At 27.4% G+C, this 20,127-nt stretch overlaps 1 protein-coding gene across 1 annotated transcript in view; it reads right to left on the reverse strand.

Moving 5' to 3' along the window:
• Positions 1-9,506: 9,506 nt before the first annotated feature.
• LOC107438207 (voltage-dependent calcium channel type A subunit alpha-1) overlaps positions 9,507-20,127 on the reverse strand; it is a 282,265-nt gene continuing 271,644 nt past the window's right edge. Inside the window, exons 45-48 of the mRNA XM_043038639.2 lie at positions 17,804-17,912; positions 15,821-15,895; positions 12,752-12,986; positions 9,507-10,901 (exon numbers count right to left, since the gene is read on the reverse strand). Coding sequence (XP_042894573.2) covers positions 10,060-10,901; positions 12,752-12,986; positions 15,821-15,895; positions 17,804-17,912 — 1,261 coding nt within the window. The 3' untranslated portion in view covers positions 9,507-10,059. The remainder of the gene's footprint in view (positions 10,902-12,751; positions 12,987-15,820; positions 15,896-17,803; positions 17,913-20,127) is intronic.

A 20,127-nucleotide genomic window follows, 5' to 3' on the forward strand; every position in this document is an offset into this window, starting at 1 on the left:
TCTAAAATTTAATTAACTCTGATTTCATAGTATTTATTCTGGGAAAGGGCAAACGAGTTCAACACATGCATGCAGATACACACTTTTTTTTAAGATTCTTCCCGTTGATTATATTAATGATTTGTATGTATATATTTACAGACTTACGAGAGAACATCTCTCAACACATGGACTGATTACCCAAAAGGTGGAAAATTAAAAATTGATCATACATACAACTTCTTTTTTATATGCACGCACATTTATGTAGAAAACATACTTTCATTCATAAAATATTTGAAAAAAGAAGAACAAGAAATTGGGAGAGGAGAGTGCAACTGTAAAACTTTTTAAAAGTTCTCACTTTGAAATGGGATGGACTGGCATAGAAAATATATAGAAAAATTTTCAAGTTTAGAAAAATCTACGACTACTTGATGGGAGAGCAAAGATTATATTTTTTTCTGATTGCATTACTACATATTTATTTTTCTGACAAGAATTCCTACATTTAATACGGGACACAAACTAACGATATTTAATCATCATAGAAGTTATTAAAGATTACACAGAAAAGTCAACTTCTTTATTTTAAGTTGTACAAAGATGTATACTTCCTCTATCTCTGAATAAAATTGCCGAAAAAAAAATCTTGTAAATATAATTTATCTTTTAACCTTTGTGGTTTATTATTTGAACCAGTTTGATATAAACTAATGTAAGGTTGGTTCTGTTTATTATAGATGGTCATAAATTGCTTTTTGTAACTCACATGGGGTTTGAAAATAACTTTTTAAATTATATTGATTTAAATCTATGTCTTGAAAAAGCTCAAAGCCTTTTTTTATTCAATATTAAATATAAAAAAATTTAACTTCGAAGATTTGTAAGATTGTTCATTTAACTGCCAATTCTTGCTTTCTATTTTTTTGGCTTTGCCTTTGTTCCCTATGCATAGCTTGCAGACAAGCAGTTTTTCAATTGGTAAAACATTATTGTGATTTTTACATTAATTTTAATTGATAAAACATATTTTGATTTTTACATTAATTTTAATTGATAAAACATTATTTTGGTAGTACAATTAATTTATTTGAAGCTTTGATTTGTTTATGAAGGAATACAATTATGTAATTTTTAATGTTGTGGCTCTCTGATAATAAAATATACATTTGATAATTTTCTTGATGAAAAATTGTCCTCACATTTCTAGATACAAATTTTGTTATTAATTGAAATTAACTTATATTTTTCGGTGAATTTTTTTACCTACTTTAAACATTAGCTGTTTTTAATTTAACATTATATTAAAGTAATTTTTTAAAATAAGACATATAAATTTGTTTAGAGAAGATTTAAAGTTAATTCGTTTCATCGGATCGAGAGATGGTTAAAAGTTGAGTAAAACTGTTTACCCATTGTTAGTGTGCAACTTTTTCTCTATTCAACTTAATATATATTTCAAAATTAGTCATTTTGTATGAAATTTTATGTGTATTAAAAAAGTATAATAGAATTAAATTTATTAAATTATTAGGTAAATACACTATTTTTATATAAAAAGTTTGATGTAAAACTTAATCATTTACAAGTATTTTTATGCTTAAAAATAAAATTTCTCTTAATCTAATTGTGTCATAATTTTTAACGAATAAATGTATTATTCTTGTCTAGTACATAGTTTATAACTGTTAGAAATACATTAATGGAATGTATTTAAATAAATAAGAGCTAGCTGTTCTTAATACATAGTTTTCTTTTTGTAAAAAATAATTCACTAAAATAGAAATTAACAGTAAATGACATTCTCATATTTTAATAATAATTGTATTGAAAATTATAAGGAAACATTGATAGAAATACAAAAATCCCTTAAATATTGTAATTAGTTTTGCTTAAATGTCATTCTCTAAAATCAATCTAGGATTTGAATTTCAAATTTTAAAAAAAGAAAAAAAAACAGAATAAAATTAGTTTTTTATTTATGAGTATGATATTATGTTTAAAGGTATGGAGAACTAAAGCCCAATTAAGAAATACCATACTACTGTTGTTAAAGATGCTATTACAAAGATATGTTTAGGGTCCTTCTTGTATCGGATCCTAATCGCATCAACTGCAATTCCCAAGGTGTCTTAAGTCTTACTGTTTAGTTGATGCACTTGATAAAAATTAAAAAAAATAATAAGATGGCTTGCTTAGTGATTACAAATTTTACTTTTTGCAGTTACTCCCTCTCATAAAATTTTTCATCTTCTTCTACTGTCTGGTCGTAGCCCAAACTTGGTGACCATTTTGAAGTAAAATCCAATATGGAAATCTTCTCTTATACTTTTACTCAATGATAACGAGTTGCCTATACATACATAACTATTTTTAGTTATGGGATAATCTAAAATAGAATGAATAAAAAAAAGTAAAGTATTCTTGCAACAATAATTTTTGCGTCAAAGGGGTAATGGAAATTAAGGTTCTACAATTTTGAGACCAATGGTATGCATGATGTGGTTAGCATTGCATTTAATGCCTCTATTTCCCAGACTAGCTGGTATCTATCAATGCTGGGTGTGGTTCGAGCCGCCACCCACTGGGGATAGAATCTCTGTCCTTCCATACGACATCTCAGAGCCTTAATCACTCTTAACTTTGTGGCTTTAAATAAACCTAAGTTATCAGTTACATTCTATATTTTTTATGATTTTTCTTCAAAGTGTTGAAATTATTCTTAATAATATAAATACTAATATAAAAATTATTCATTGTTGTGTATAATTAGACAAAATAAACTAGTGTTTGTTTCATTGATAGAGGAAGTATAATAGCATAAACTGAATTATGTTTTAGTATAAGTAATTTTATCATCTAATATAAAGATCAGATTTGTAAATAATTAATAACATATTTTTACTTCATGGAATAATTATTAAAATAAATTTGTTTTACCTTATAATGAAAATAAATTATTATCTTTTAGTTTCTTTAATTAATTCATTACTTCAAAGCAGGTAACATGCAAGAATAGGTCGTGGATTGTATGAGAATTATATACAGAGACGTAAAACATTTTCCCATCAGTATCTGAAAAATCTAAGATAGAGTAAATTTACGAGTCTTGGCTAATATTTAGGGATTAAACAGCAATACTACATAATTCCTTTAGTAATGACTGGAAATGTTACACTTGGCAGTTATAGATGCTCCAATTAATGGAAATAATTTCCCTTTTAAAGGTATATTTTGTTAGAATGAATTATACAGTTATGTACAGTTTCTTGAAAAAACAACAAATATAAATAGTTTCAAACTTCTATATGATTAAAAATAAATATGGTGCATTTATCAATTATTTACAATATAAGGAAGCAGTGATAGTGTCATTGTCCCTTCTCCTTCAGATATATCACAAAAAATACACGAAATAACTATTTTGTGAGCCACATCTGCCAATTGAATCCATTCATTACAATTATACATTAGATAGGCGTTCCACAGACAACATTTATACAATGAATTACATTTCCAGAAAACTAATTTTTTTTTAATAACATACTTTTAGGCATTCTTGAAATTATTATTCATTTAAATAGATTATTTTTTTTCTCACTTCTAACACTTTGTAAATGATTTTTGCACTTTTGAGATTAGAAATTAAATATGAAAATATTTGTTTAATCAGTTTGTGGTACAGATTTAGTAAGTAGTCAGTTAATATTTTTTCCATTTAAAAGGATTATACAAGAAAGTTTAAGGTATAAAAATGTTAATTTAATAAATTATCATAGGATTTTTTTAATTTAATTCATAGTTTGTTTTACATATGTTATTAACTTTAAATATATTTTTTATCAATTAAAAAGTTATAAATATTTTAGTATTTTTTAAATTAAATAATATTTTGTTTGATTTATTTTAATACATATATATACTTTATTGCAATAAATTCATAATTTAAAATTTTCGTTTTGAACTTTAAAAATCTCTACCCGCAAAGGGTTTTATAGATAACTTTATATAATCTTTCATTTTTGTAAATCTATATTTTAGGGATAACTTTTCTTATAATTGGTAGATAAAATATTCTTTACAGCATTTTTTTTTCCTGTAACGTGCGCTAAAATTGTGAATGTGCTTATAACAGCATAATGAAATTTAATAAATGAGATATTTCTGTCATCTGATAAAAATTTATCATACTAGTGTTGACGTAACACATAAATTATTTGTAACAATACAACTGGTGTAAATATAAATTTTGCGAGTCTTTCATAAATACGAATATAATTAAATGCAGCCCAAACATTTAAAGAGTGCATTTTTGATTAGCATAAACCAATCAGAAATCTTTTTTTTTATCCAAGAAGATTAATGTAAAGTATTATAACTATTCTAATTATGCAATTCAGTTTGGCTAAATAGTGTAACCTAAAAGTTCTTTCTCTTTACGACTTTGTGTGGTGCAAAAAATATCCTGCAGTTGGTGCAAGAAGGGTTTTTTTAGTGGCAATGTTCTTGCATCACATTACAAAACTGTAAAAATGGCAAGATGTTATTTAGCACTACTTTCCTTTTATTTATAAAAATATGACAACACATTTAATTGAGAATATATAAACAGTTTCTAAAAAGGATAAGGGATAATTAACATTTAAAACACAGATTTTTAAGTAAAGTGCAGAAAAATGCTTGTAAATTGGATTTTATTAGAACTTTTTTTTTCTCTCCACAGATTAAGCATGAGCTATTTGGTAGTTTTAAAAATTAAGAAATATATAATGTTATGTAAATAATTCAACAGATAACAAAATATTAAAGCTTTTTATAATTTATATTGATTTATGAAAGTTGTTATAAATGCCAATTGTTTCTATTTTTATGGACACCCTCTAATTATTGTGATATATTCCCAACTCCTAAAACTTCTCCATTTATTTTTAGGAAAAAAAGAAGAAACTTCTTGTAAAACTTTAATTAAAAAAAAACATAAATTTCCCTTTTTCTTATATGATTATTTATTGAAAAAAGTAAATTTTTAAATTAGAAATGAGAGGTACAGAAAAAATTCCTTATGAGCACTTTAAGTTTTAATTGCATCTACTAATAAATTGTTAGAATTAATTGTTATTTATTAATTAATTAATAAGAACTAATAAATAAATTAATAAATTTTTATTATTAATATTCTATTAACTAGTAAATTTTTTTCTGAAAAAAATTCCTATTTTATTTGCAATAATATTCTTGCTAAGTTCTTTTTTGTCATTTATTTTGATAAAGTAAAAATCTTCCCAAATTTTATTTTAAAATGATGGCAGCTATGCATGTAATTCCTGTAGAAAATTAGAATACTTTTATCTTAATATGAAAAAAATTTCAAACTAATCATATTTTGAGTAACATGAACACAAGGTAGTTTTTTTTCTATATGAATAAAAAGGGCAACACATTTCTTACTTTATGAACCTGTAAAAGATTTGAAAATGTTTAATATTTTTAATTTTCAATGCAAATAGTGAACATGATAATAAGTAAGAATATTAGTCATTTTTTAACTTTAAAACTAGCTTCCAAAATTGCATTTTAAATAAAGGTTATATTAAATAAAAAGTTAATAACATAACAGTAAAATTATAATAAATATTATGTTATAAAATGTAAAGTTAATTTGTCATTTATTTACAAAAATTATAATCAAGCTTATACAGAAAAGTTTCACAGGACAGAAGCTTCACAGGACTTATTAACAATTCAAGAAAGCTTAATTAATAAATATATTTTTGATTTAATAAGCACTTACTTGTATATAAATTTATTTATACATGAAAAATCAAAGTATGTAATAACATTAATTTAAATATTAAAGTTTGGTTATGTTATCATTTAAGAATAGGCTTAATTTCTTAAAAAAGAAAAAAAAAACTTTGTATTAAATAGTGTACATATTTGCATATGTATAAAAATATCGATTAAATGCGAACACATAATGGTTTATTAAATGTAATTCTTCTGATCTAAATCCCAAAAATGATTTTATATTGGTACATACACATTTGAAGAAAAATGACCTATCATTCATTGGGTCAACTTTTTTTTGTTAAGAATATTTTATTAAATTAGTTATCTTATCATTGTAAACCAGAATTTAAAGTAGAGTATTTTGTTTACAAAAATAAAATTAACTCAGCACATGTGCATACTAAAAGTAATTAATTATTTACATCTGATTTTAAAACTTTGCAACGTTTTAATGACCAATTAATTAATGGGCAGGGCATTAAGTATGTGTATGGCTGATTTTAGTAAGAGATATCTGTTTTATTTTTAAATAATTATTTTGAAGTTAAAGCAAAAATATCTAATAAAAGGTTATAATTCCAATAACAACATATCTGGTAAATTGGTAGAAATCTTAAAACCAACTTATCAGAGGTAGTGCTCTGTCAGTGGGAAGGCAAAGATCTACCGTTGAAAAAATCTGTATAGATATATTATTTTTACTGTAAAAATGGTAAATTTTATCGGGAAATAATAAATGTTTCTTGTCAAAGTTTTTAATAAGGAAAATTGTACTCCTTTCTAGGATATTTAACAAGAGAAATTATGATTTTGGTTTGTAGTTTAGTTTTTGTAGTTAATTTGGTTTGTAATTATACCAGGGAAATAAGGCATTTAATTTAAACCAGGAAAATTGTACACCCATGGGTTAATATATTTCACCCATATTTTCGATCTCAACAACATTCAGAAACATATTTTGTCAAACAAAATACACTCTTTTGTATTTATATTATTGAACACAAAATTAAGGCATGTGGTCACAAAAGCAGAGAGTGTGAAGCTCAAAAGTGGATGAAGTTTCATTTTGAAAATAAATGTTAACATTAGTGGAAGGAATTTTACCTGATGATATAAACACTGGCAATATTTAATATTATTAATTTTTGTTTGAAAATGGCAAAGCTTCGGTTTGAGGAACTATAGACAACATAGATGGTATTATTACGTTTAATATCAACAGGAACTCGGTAATTACAATAGAATCCCAATTATCTTGACTAAGAGGGACAGTGATAGAACATCCAGATAACTAATCGTAATATCTTTAAGATGGTTATTTATCAAGAACAAAATGAAATTTTCGTATAATATATTAATTTAATGACAACAAATGCAATGTTTAGTTTTTTTTGTTGCTTTTAAGTCTGTTAATAGCTTTTCACTTAACAAATTAATTTTTTTTACCATAACTTGAATGACTCAATTTTCATCTTTTTCCTCCGCCTTGAAGCCGTTGTTAATCTGGATAAGATAAGCGTGGATAATTGGAGTTTTATTGTATAACATATTTTAGATATAAGCATAAATGATTGAATAAGCATCTAAGGAATGTGTTGCAAATTTGAGAACCCCAAACACATAAATTTGGGCTTAAAGTCATGTTTAATTTTTAATACATCATGATAAATATATTTAATGCACTGATTCTTTGTCCATTTTGAAATAAATGCTATGCAAGTGATTTGTGACAAGAATCAGTTGAAATAACAGCACTTACACAAAAACCATTCAAATTAATTATAGAAAAATAAATGCAATTTATACTTAAAGAACATTTGCTATAGATCTCAATTTTTCTCTCTTTTTTTACACTTTGGCATTTATTTACCTGACTAACAGAAACATTTATTGATAGTCAACAAAATTTAATGGAGCTAAAGTGAGCTGTAATGGATGGTATTCAATATTAAGAGTTTTGACTGATAAAAAACAGCAATATTATGTACAAAAAGTTCACATATTTGGCAAATATGACATGTGAAAATATGTGTGAGTAAGGTAATTGGCAATGAGTGCAATAATGGATGGTTTTTGCTTTTAAATTAGTTTATAGAATTGTAACATTCTGTGGTGAGACAATGTCTAACACATCCAAATAAATTATTGGGAATGAAAATTATTTGTAAGCTAAGAGAGATAAAAAAAATAACACTGATAAAACAAAAATATAGCTACAGAGTAATGGCTAAAATCATCTGAGGTAACACATCCTTAAATTTGAAATTCGTGTTTAATCTTAATAAAAAAAAGTTAATTAAGGTCTTTAAAAATTTGAATGTAACAGATTTATCAATTTTTTTAAAAATTTTTTTTATGAAAACCATAAATTCACATATTTGTCATACAGTTGCAAATACTGCATATCTTCAGTTAAAATTTCCCTTCACCTCATGATTGTATGTTCAAATTTTGGAGGTAGTAGTATACACTATACTGAAGATAATTTTACTCTCTAAAAATTAGATTAACATATCCCAGTGTATAATCAGACTCCCTATTTTTGATTACAAGATACCAAATTTCCAGTGTTCTATAAGTAGACTGTTGGAAAAAAAAGTATGAAAAATTTCTAAGACAAAAAAAAAATACCTATTAAGTCTACAAAATTTTTTAAAGTTTAACATATTTCACATTGTTCCGCCTGGTTATGATATATTTGCCTTTAGTTTAAGGTGCTATGAGGCACTCCCTCAAATAAAGAAATATAATTTTTTCTGAACGTAATTTAAATTATTGTTTCGATATATATATATATATAAAGAAAATATGATGAAAAGAAATGCAAAATTAGTTGTTTGTAACATATTAAAAATAGTTTTCGAAAGGAATAAATTGTTACAGATTCATATCTTTAATATTAATGGATTGATTCATATCTATCTCCTTGTTTAAAATCTACCAATATTTAACAATCAATGAATATAGGATTTTATTACGGGTGTACAAGTTAACTCCTTCATTTTGTAAACACTAATATTTTAAATATCTCCTATAATGATTTTGAATCTCACCATGAAGATCCTTTATTATGATCAACTTGCACATAGAAGCAGAAATAGCAGCCAATTGAATCAATTAATTCTAAATCGGTGCCTTTTTTAACGCTCGGTGAGAATGTAGCTCTGGAAACTCAATTCAAACCAAGCTATTTGCAAGGAACTGAAATCAAAAGTGGTTGATTTAAATCACAAAATCCCATGCCTAAAGGCAGCAGCAATAATCGCGCATTTGACTAGCATATATGTATACATAATGGCAGAGTTTATGCCAAGAGATTTGATTTGATTTTTTGGCACAAGAGCCAGTTTTGGCTATATTGTGCCTCCAACTAGGAAATATCTCCAACTAGGATCACAATTCTGCTTTGGTTTAAAAAACTAGATAGACGTATAAATGCCAATGTCCTTAAGGTCGGAGAAAATGTTAGAGTGAAGATTATTTCCAATTAGTGAAAATAATGATGGATGGAAGTTACCAAATTGACATAGTCTCTGGTTTTTAAATTTGTCAAGAGAAAATAAGTTACTGAAAAGGGAAAAAATAGTATAAAAAATATTTTCCTGTGAGAAAAAAAAATTTAAAACAAGTTTTCTATAAAGGATGTAAATATATCCCAGAATTTTATCACTCACTAAGGGTCAAATCCATGGTGATTTAAAGTTGAAAAACCTCCGATGGTTACACTTATAGAAAGTTGCAAATGTGACCTGAATTTTTCTCTGCAAACTAGGTAATTTTCTCATTTTCAAAACCACCAGATCTATTGTTTATGTAAGCACCCAAAAAACATGTAAAAGAAATAAGCATTGAAAAGTTAAAAGGGCTTCAATTATTTTTTTGTGCTTTCCTATTATTTCACTGTGAATAAATATCGAATAATAAATTTTTACAATTGAAATAGAAAAAAGATTATATTAATAATGTAAAATCATGTGTTACCTCAGATTATTTCTTTACAAAATTTAACTGTAATGCATAAAAATATATTGAAGCCGTGTTATCACAGCATTCTCAGCATGAAAGACCAGATGGGTTGTATCTAGACGATATGACCAGAAAGATGTTTTAGCTCTAGAAAAGCAACTATTTTACTAGGGCCTGATAATGGCAATCACAATTTGAAATATGTTTTAATATTATATACAGTATTGTGGCTTCCAAATGCCATGAACGAGATTCCTTTCTCTCTCTTTTAAGAAGGGCTTTTTAAATTTTCTACAATTGAAAAAGCTATAAATCGATTGGTTAGCACCAATCGTCTTCATCCGAGTCTGTTCTCCGAAGCCCTACGTGACCGGTCCGTAATCCAATCATTGGAGAATCTCTGTGCATTATTCGATCTCTTTGGCTTGGCTTGTAACCATTAGGAAGTGGTGATGGAAGATGTCGTGATCCTCTACCTATACTGGCCGCCACTTCAAAACTGAGAGGTTCATCAAGTTCCATATTCTGACTGTGGTATGACAAAGATGGATATAAATATGAATCACGATCTCTCAAGCTGGCTTGGTGACCCGGCAAACTGCTACTTTGCCATTCCGTCCGTATAAGGGGTGGGCATTGTGTTTCCAAGTAAGTTGACGTCCTGTCTCGCCAAAGAGGTGGCATTTGTAACTTTGGCAAGTGAGAAGGTGAAGGATTAAGACGGGGGAAATTCATAACATTCAACACACCGCGATGTTGAGGCATAGGTGGAGAATGAACGCGAGATGGATAGTTGATTCCTTCTGCAGAATGCATATCAAACCGCAGCTTTGAAGGCTGATTTGGGGTCGGTGGCAATCTCCGACCCCCCGGACGCCTTTGAGGTGGTAAACTATGGGCGGAAGATGGGCTTGGACTGCGAGATTGATGTTCTTGGGAAATGCCCATGCGATAATGGTAATCGCTACGTGTGGGAGTTGGTTTGGGGCTTGGGCTACGGGATCTTCTGTCAAGGCACGAAGAGTGGTACTCGGGACTGTTGTTTCGGCTCCATCTGGGTGGAGATCCAGCTTGCCAGTTTGTCTTATTTGGCCACTGTTCAGGAGATCTTCCTCGTGAAGGTGGATCGTGAGAATGTGAGTATTCATCATCGCGAGTTTTAGCTGAAGAAATTTGAAAATAATTATAATAGTTAAAAAATAAAAACTTATTTATTTTTCAGAATTTAAATAAGTACAAAATTATTTGCTTTGTATTTTAAAAAAAATCTGGTTAAAATAGTTTGCTGAGTTTTGGTTAAGGTAAAAATTGAAATAATATTTTATTAGAACTTTTTATCAGCATACATATTACAAAAAAAAAAAACATTTATAAAAGTAATCTAACATTCAATAGAAGATGTAAAGAAAATTTTTGATTACAAGATAACAAATTTTGTGAGTTTTAGAAAAAGTATAATATAATACTTCAAAATTGCGTTGCATACATATAAAATTGCTGGGTTATTTGATAAAAATTGTTTGAAACTTTGTTTTAACACAATTGGAAAAAAATGCATAAGGCCAGTTTTTTTAAAAAAATTGTTTACAAATATAATATTAAGTATAATAATTAAACAATTTTATGGCAGGGTTAAAAGAAAAATGAAATATTATTTTACTAAATAATAAATTATTATATTTATGAGATATAAAAAATATATAATATTATAATAGAGGAGGTTTGTTTGATTAATTTATTCCTCTTGATTTGAAATACTGTAAGGAAATATCTAAGTCAAAGATTTAAACCAAAAGTGAAATTTATCTTAAAATATATTAATACTATAGCATCTCACTAGCCTATTTTTTGGTTGAAATATTATAAAAGTTAATGAGATTGCATGAAATCTAGTATTTAATAGAACAATAGAAAGAAGTGTCAATACATACCTATAGGATGAATGAAACAACACAAAATTTTGATAAATAATATAAAAGACTGCCACGATTTTTTTTTACACATTAGTTCCACTATTTTTCATATTAAATAGGTTACATTATTTTGGTCATTAAATATATTTTTTACAAAATATTTAGCTCCCACTAGAAGGCCTACCAAAATACTTTTTTTTCTCTGCAGGCTGAAATATTCAAAAAAAAAAAAAAAAAAAAAAAAAAAAAAAAAANGTGACACAGCAAGACTCCGTCTCAAAAAAAAAGAAAAGAAAAAAGGAATATCTGATTATTTGCAAAACTTTATCTTAAAAATACCGCAATTTTGATAGAAAGCAGCCAATGGCAGGGACAAGGTTTGAAAGATTTAAAAATATTTTTTTTTACATGCCAGTGACAAAAACCTTTTTCTAGTGTGAAAGACTCAATTTATATCTCAAAAGCAAAAACAACCCCAAAATGGCAATTTTATGGTAACTTAATATGTTATTTAAAAAAGCTTTTATATTTTATGTGCCAATCTTTTTTTTTAAAATTTATTTTTAAATGCATAAAATTTTTGATTTCCTACCCACTATAGTTTTCAAGGTTACAGAATGGAATGATTTTATAAAGTTGTACAGATGAAAACAAGAGAAAATGAGATCTGAGTGTTTCAGGATATTGGAACCATCATTTGCCCTAACACATTATTTCCGAGATTAATCAATAGAGGGGTTTATATACTAATCATAAAAATGCTGCAGCATATCACATTAACATTAAGATCCAAGTAATTAAGGGTCACTCAAGTTGGCTGCAAATATAGCAAAACCTATCCTTCCAAATATCACCATTTAAAAAACAAACAAGAAAAAAAAATTCCACTTTGCTGGTTTTCTAGGAAGAAGTTTCAGTATCACAATACAGGACATTTAAAGCTTCACATTCCAAAACTCTTTAAGTTAAAATGACAATTATTCATTATTTCATGTCTTGGTGGCATTCAATTATTCAAACAGTACATTAAAAATTATCCAGTGGCTTTAATGTTATAATTGATTTGCACATCAACATGATACAGAAAACCGTGACCTTACCTCTTGACCTGCTGTCTTTTCGAGAGGTGTCATATTTAGCAAATTCTACAACATCACTCACAGCGTCCACAATGTCAGAAAAGCCAATTTCATGTCCTCTTGAAGGGGACCTTCCCATGGGAGTTGGTGAGCGACCTCTCAGTCTAGTCGGAGTTGGTGATCGGCCACGACCTGGAGATCTTGAGCGAGATCGTCGGTGAATACCAAATCCATTTGGTCTCAAATGGTCGCCATTCTAAACAGTATAATTATGCAAATATTTAATGCAAAAAATAAATGAAAACAGTTTTATGCATCATTTTGCTGAAAACTAAATTTTATTTGCACATTAAAAAAGTTGCTAGTTTTAGCTTATTAATGTCAAATTTAAAATATCAAATGCAGCTAATGCTATCAAAAGTTATGGCGATCATCAATAATTTCGAGTTAATGTCTAAATGCTGACCAGTTCTTTGTCTTCAAATTTGTTAAGACTTAAATGCCTTTTACTGAACTGCTTGTGGCAGTGCCTTGGCATGATAAGTATACTTATCATGCAAAAGGGTGCTAACTGGCCAGTCAGCATATGCAGGATATGAGACTTTAAAAGCTTAATAATGAAATGAAGACTGTATTGATGAAATATATAAAGTTTTGCCGAATGAAAATTCTGTCGAATTTTTAATTGCACTTTAGTTGATAACACCCAGTAACAATTTTTGTTTTGTTTTCTGTTGCATAAGATTTTTGAACGGATCTAAGATATTTTTGCTCCAGTGATTTCAAATCTGCAATCGTTTTCTCTACAAGGACATTCTTTACAAGGTTTTTTTTTAAAATTCACTCGAGTGAATACTAAGTGTTCCCACTTCTTTGTTACATAGGGAGTGGTAGGAAAAAGGCAATAATACATTTCAGTTTATGATGCGTTTTCTCTACAAGGTTTTTTTTAAAATTCACTTGAGTGAATACTAAGTGTTCCCACTTCTTTGTTACATAGGGAGTGGTAGGAAAAAGGCACAAATACATTTCAGTTTATGATGCGTTTTCTCTACAAGGACATTCTTTACAAGGTTTTTTTTAAAATTCACTCGAGTGAATACTTAGTGTTCCCACTTCTTTGTTACATAGGGAGTGGTAGGAAAAAGGCATTAATACATTTTAGTTTATGATGCGTTTTCTCTACAAGGACATTCTTTACAAGGTTTTTTTCAAAATTCACTCGAGTGAATACTAAGTGTTCCAACTTTTTTGTTACATAGGGAGTGGTAGGAAAAAGGCAATAATACATTTCAGTTTATGATGCGTTTTCTCTACAAGGACATTCTTTACAAGGTTTTTTTAAAATTCACTCGAGTGAATACTAAGTGTTCCTACTTCTTTGTTACATAACGAGTGGTAGGAAAAAGGCAATAATACATTTCAGTTTATGATGCGATATGTTAAGGTCATATGATTTTTCAGTGCTATTTTCAAAAGAATAGACAAGTTGATATGTATATATAAACCTATATGTTCATTATAAACTTACACATTACAACAAAAAATAAATTTAAAATACTATTTCGAAAAAAATTCTGTAGCTTTAAAACTAATTTCAGATTTGAAATCCCCACACCTTAATTAAGTACTTGTACAAATGCAACAAAAAAATGTGTTTCCTAGTGTAATTATAATCTAAAATATAACAGAAATAACTAAAGAAAACAAAATAATATAAAATAAATAGCTAAAAAATACTTTGTTGTAATCTTGCACCAAAAAAAAAATTAATTTGATTTAAAAAAAAGAAAAACTTATGAGTTTTTGTTTTCATCGCATGATTTTAGATTCAACTGTTGTATATGATTTTAAAATGAACTTTTCAAGCTTTTAATAAAAATTTCTCATTTTAAATTATTTTGTGAGTTTATAATTTTTCACAAAATCCCTTCCCAAAAGTTTTGTTTCAGAAAAGCATACAGGCACTTCTTAGAACAGAGTTCAGAGTCAATAGTTAAAATCTAATTATATATGTTCATATTTAATTAAAGGACTAAAATAATGTCTATAAATTATGATTGGTTATTGTTAGAAGGTAGGAAGGAATGCTGCAATTAGAATAATTATTAAGGTAATCTTTTTTCATAAATCCAAAATTCAAAGGAGATTATATCATTATTTTAAGAATATTTAATTTTAAATAATATAAAACTAATCTTACATAATTGGTAGAGTAATAATAAATATAACATAATACAGGGTGCGTAGTCAAATTTTTCAACAAAAAATAAGCACCTTTTAAGTGCTTTTCAAGCACTCAAAAAATAGTTTTAAGCACTTTGAAAAATATCAAAACTAGACAGGGTTGGCAAGTTTTTGACAATTCATGGTTTTATGTACAGTGACGAAGACGATGGCGCGTCACAAATTATGAAATTAACAAGGGAAATGAAATTTTCTACTGCTAATAGAGAAAAAAAATTGACAATGTTTAGTTTGTCCCCGTAATCAGCAAAAATTGGAGAGATTTTTCGATTCTATTACAGAAGGCGGAAAATGAAGTCTGAAATTGAGAATCTCTGGCAAAATGCAGCAGGGTTGCACATGAAAGACAAAAATCCGTATCACTAAATCCAGCTCAGTATACGCAAGTGCGGATATGCAAGTATTTCATCAAACATGTAAAACAAATGGTGGTTTCATACACTACAGATCGACGGTACGCCGAAATAGATTGGGGTTGAATTAATTGTGAAAACGTTGAAATAGGGCAATGTCTTTTTGCATAATTTGTGGCGAAAATCAACATGGTAAAGAAAAATATCACATTTCGGAAAAGGGAAAATTAAGCACTTTTTAAAAACACCCATGGAAAAAAGTACCTTTAAGGGCTTTTAAAAAACGAAAACAAGCACCGTTAAGCACTTTTTAAAAACGCTACGCACTCTGTAATATTAGTAGGAAAATTAATTGATAAGAAATCGAAAAATTGTTTAATTATCTAATTGCATTTTTCACATGTACGTTACATAAAATTTATTTATTACTCTCTCAAATGAAATCTCAGCATTAAAAATAAAATGTTACTTTGAAACTTTCTTTTCTTACATTTGGTCTTGTAGGGGAGCGTAAACTTATCTGTGATGGTCTTCGAGAGTTGTTGATTCCAAGTAATTCCATTGCCTATTAAATAAATGTTTTAGTATAAATAATACATTTGCTATTTTACAATTTAACGTTTCAATTAATGATATATTTATTTAAACAAAACCACATGATTATGCAGTTTTCTTAGTACATTATGGTATATGTCTTTAAACTACATACACAATATTTTGACAAGTTTAAAAATTCTTAAAACCTTCCAATATTTTTTATAAAATAAAGCTAAAGCATTTAGATAACGAGGAATTTATTTATTGGAAAATTCAGTAAGCTGAAAATCTTAATGTTCGGTTTTAAATTTCTTATAACTTTTAATAATGAATTACGAGATCAACACAAGAAAAAAACTTTTAGTTTATTTATAATCTTCTACACTGATAAGAAAGGTGAAGCAACATGTTACGTAAAGTTTTGGTTAATTTGAGAAAATCACTTTAAGAATGTATGATACAACCTGAAGGAAAAAATTTTTCATATTGTAACCTATCTCATTTAAATACTTAAAAAAGTTTAAATTCTGCACTCTCAGATGACAGGGATATGTTTTTAAATTTAGAAATGTTGGGAGTTTTCAAAAATGTCACATTTTATTTTGCAAAACTCTTCAATTATAAGAAATCCATTTTGAAAAGTTAAATGTCTCATAATCTAAACATATATTTAAATTTTTTATCTAAACCTAAATCTTTTCATTTCAATAAACAAATGACACTAGTTAAAGAATTTTTCTCTCAGAATTATAAGATGAAGAAAATAATTATGAAAAGCACATTTACTAATTTTTACTCACTTCATATACAAATTAATAAAATTTCCAACATATATAATAAGAATGTTTATAAAATTCAGGGAAGATATATAAAAGGAACAATATTGTGACAGGTTAGAAAAATACTTTTTGAAAAATTTGTATGCAAATAATTTTATTTGTATGCAAATAGTTTTATAGTATTATTTTATTAAAGCATATGTTGAAGTTAATTAAAATAAACAATAAAAACACAATATGAGCTACATTATTTTGTACATATTAGAAATAAGATACTTGTAAGTATTTATTATGGTTTGTTAACTCATTCAAAATTAATTTTAATTTTTTACACTAATTTTACATAAACTTTAAGATCATAAAATTTTCTTATTTCCTTAAGAAAATAATATTTTGTCCAGAATTATAAAAAAAAAATCTATGAATTGAAAAAAACATTAGCAAAGAATAAAAAATTATCTCAATTTTCAATATTTTTAGATAATTTAAATATAAGTAATCATCATAGCCAATCAAAAGATAAAACTTTAGAAACTTCCTTGCGTTTGAATAATTTTTAATAGTAAAATTATAGAGCGTTACAACCTATGCTCTTTTTAATACATTGAAACTGATAGGTATAGTTACAAAGAGAGTACAACATATGCTTATTTTAATATACTAAATCTGATCCATAAACCTGCGTTCATTTCAATACATTAAACATCTGATAGATATAATACTTTTGAGTAGTCCAAATAAAAAATTTCAAAATAATATTTCGGCTGTCACAGCATTGCTTACTATTAAAGTGATATTTTCACAGCATGTCTTTTTTAATGAAACACGAATAATATTGAGAATACATATTTTTTTTTCAAAATGTGTCAGTGGTGTTATATGAAGAAAAAAAGAGAAGTTTTTTAAACAAGCAGAAGGGAATGTGGTTGCGTTAACAGATAACAATGAAAGCAAGAGAGCATTGATATTAAAGCATGAGAGAGTGGTAAAGTGCAACAACAGGGTTTTACAATTTTATTTATTTCGACAACTTATACAGTCATCACAGAATGCAGTGCAAGTTCGAAATTGATGATAGGTAGAAGGATCCATGCATGAGATAGAGCAGTGCATTCACAGCGATGCACAGAAACAGTGCATATCTGCATGCACCACACCTGCTGGTTATTAGTTCCATAATATTTCTTTTTATAGTGACTACTGCCTCTTCGAAGAAAACTTAAAGGGCCTTGGCGCCCCCTTTCATCATCAGGAATTTTTTCAGAACTGTAAAAAATAATGAAATTTACGATAAAGTTAGGAAAAATAACTAAATATCTCACTAACATTAATTCTAGTAGTTTTGCATTTTTAAAACCATATATTTTTTTTGCATGTTTCTAATAAAGATTTGTTAAAGAATGTACTGTTAAAACTTCTAAGCAATTGATGCATTCTATCACACTTTATGTTCCAGAGATATTTGCCAGACATACTTAAAATTTTAAATGTGAATATTTCAAAAGACTTTTTCTACCAATATCAGTAAAAAATTGCGACCATGTCTTTTATGAAGCTTTAGAAGAAAATTGTTTGCGGTATTGTGCCTGTGGCTTTAGATGTCATAATTTCATGAAAATAATTAATTTTATTAATTAAAACAGACTAAATAATTCGAAATACTTAAAATGGCCACAATAAAACAGGATGGGTATGAGAGTGGGGCACTTGTTACACTTTCAGATGGTTTGAATCCAGGCTGTAAACAGTCATTCATTATCGGCTTTTACAGACAATTTTACTGATGTAAAATATAAGCTTTTTTTCTTAAAATACCAAATATTTCCTGAGATAGATCATGGATTAGTCTTCTATTAGGCTCACAGTGGAATGTTCTCCATGTAACAATAACGCTAATGATAGATCATGGATCAGTCTTCTATTAGGCTCACAGTGGAATGTTCTCCATGCAACATTAACGCTAATGTAATTAGATTTTCTCCAAAAGTTCTCAACAAAACAAGCTTGTCCCAAACCGCTTAAAAAGTTTTTTTTTTATCTTCTAGGTTAAATTTAAAATTAAAAAGCTACAGAGTTGCATTTTAAGAGTACATTTGTTATAATTGTTCCACAATTGATTGGCAGAAATGAAATTGCATTAAATGTCAGCAACCCTGGTATAAGTGCTTTCAAAAATATTACCATTTGTTATGTTACATTTTTTTATCCATTTATTATTTTAAAAACTAGATTCTTTGTATGCTATATTGAACAATTCATTTCAAGAAAAAGTACATTAAATAAGAAAATAATATTATTAATAATAAAAAATAACTTTAAATTAGAAATAAATAGTAGAAAAAAGACCTTACAAGAGTAATCATTTCATCTTATAATTAAAACTAGCTTTTCTTACTGTGTGCATAACCCCTAAAACAGCATGTGACAAATGGTTTTGTTTCGAAAAGAGCAAATCCATATGGACAGGGGTCTGTCTAGGCCGAATTTACTACCGTTTAGCGGTACCTTCACAAAATCAATTTTAGGTAAAATGGGAGTTTCACAAATTCAACTTTAGGAAAAACGGTAGTGTCACAAAATACTTTTCCTTAAAATTTTATTTTTGTATCCCTTAAGAAACGATAAATCTATATTTTTACTATGTTTTTGTGTTGATTTTTTAATATAGTTTTCAATTTTTCACAAATTATGTCTTAAGTTTCACAAAATAGGTACCTTTCAGAAAAGCCTAGACCCACCCCTGATAGTATAAGCAATAACTATAAACTATACTTAAAAGTAAAGCATTCTTGCAACAGCTTGTTATGGTACGTGAGCTCATGGAGTTTTTGTGACACACAAGCCCCACAATTTTGTGACTAATGACATGATTGTGACAGTGTGGTCAGCATCATACACAAGCCACTTTTATTTCTCAGACAAGGTGATATTCATCTGTTTGAAGCTGTATTAACTGTACTTAAAAGTATATTTGAAAATAAAACCATCTCAGCTCTAATAGTAAATATGAATATAATTGTTCTTTATAATTATGGTAATTAAATTTTTTTTACCAGAAACTTTTCTTCAAATGTGTCTTAACCCTTTATGTACTAAAATTTTAAAGGAAATGGAATAATTTTTACATTTTCAAATATTAATTCAGAAATGGTGAATATATATTATTTACCCTTTTTGCAAAATTTAAATTTTTTATACTAAAATCCTTTTTTGAATGTAAAAAAGTAACGTCCCGATTTTATATTTTGTTAAGAAGAATTATAGTTAGGTGGAGGAATAAACAATTAAAGTAGGTACTTTCACAATGAATAGAATAATTTTGATACTTTGCAGAAGTTTAATACTTTATTTTGATTGTATGAATTTTGAATTTCATTACATGTATGGGATAAATTACTTTGCATCTGCCTACTGAGGCAATAGAAATATTCCAACTGACTAATTTTTCAGCTTCCAGGCAGCTGATACCAAAAATGCATTG

The sequence above is a fragment of the Parasteatoda tepidariorum genome, chromosome 8 (assembly GCF_043381705.1).
Source record: "Parasteatoda tepidariorum isolate YZ-2023 chromosome 8, CAS_Ptep_4.0, whole genome shotgun sequence".
NCBI lineage: Eukaryota > Metazoa > Arthropoda > Arachnida > Araneae > Theridiidae > Parasteatoda > Parasteatoda tepidariorum.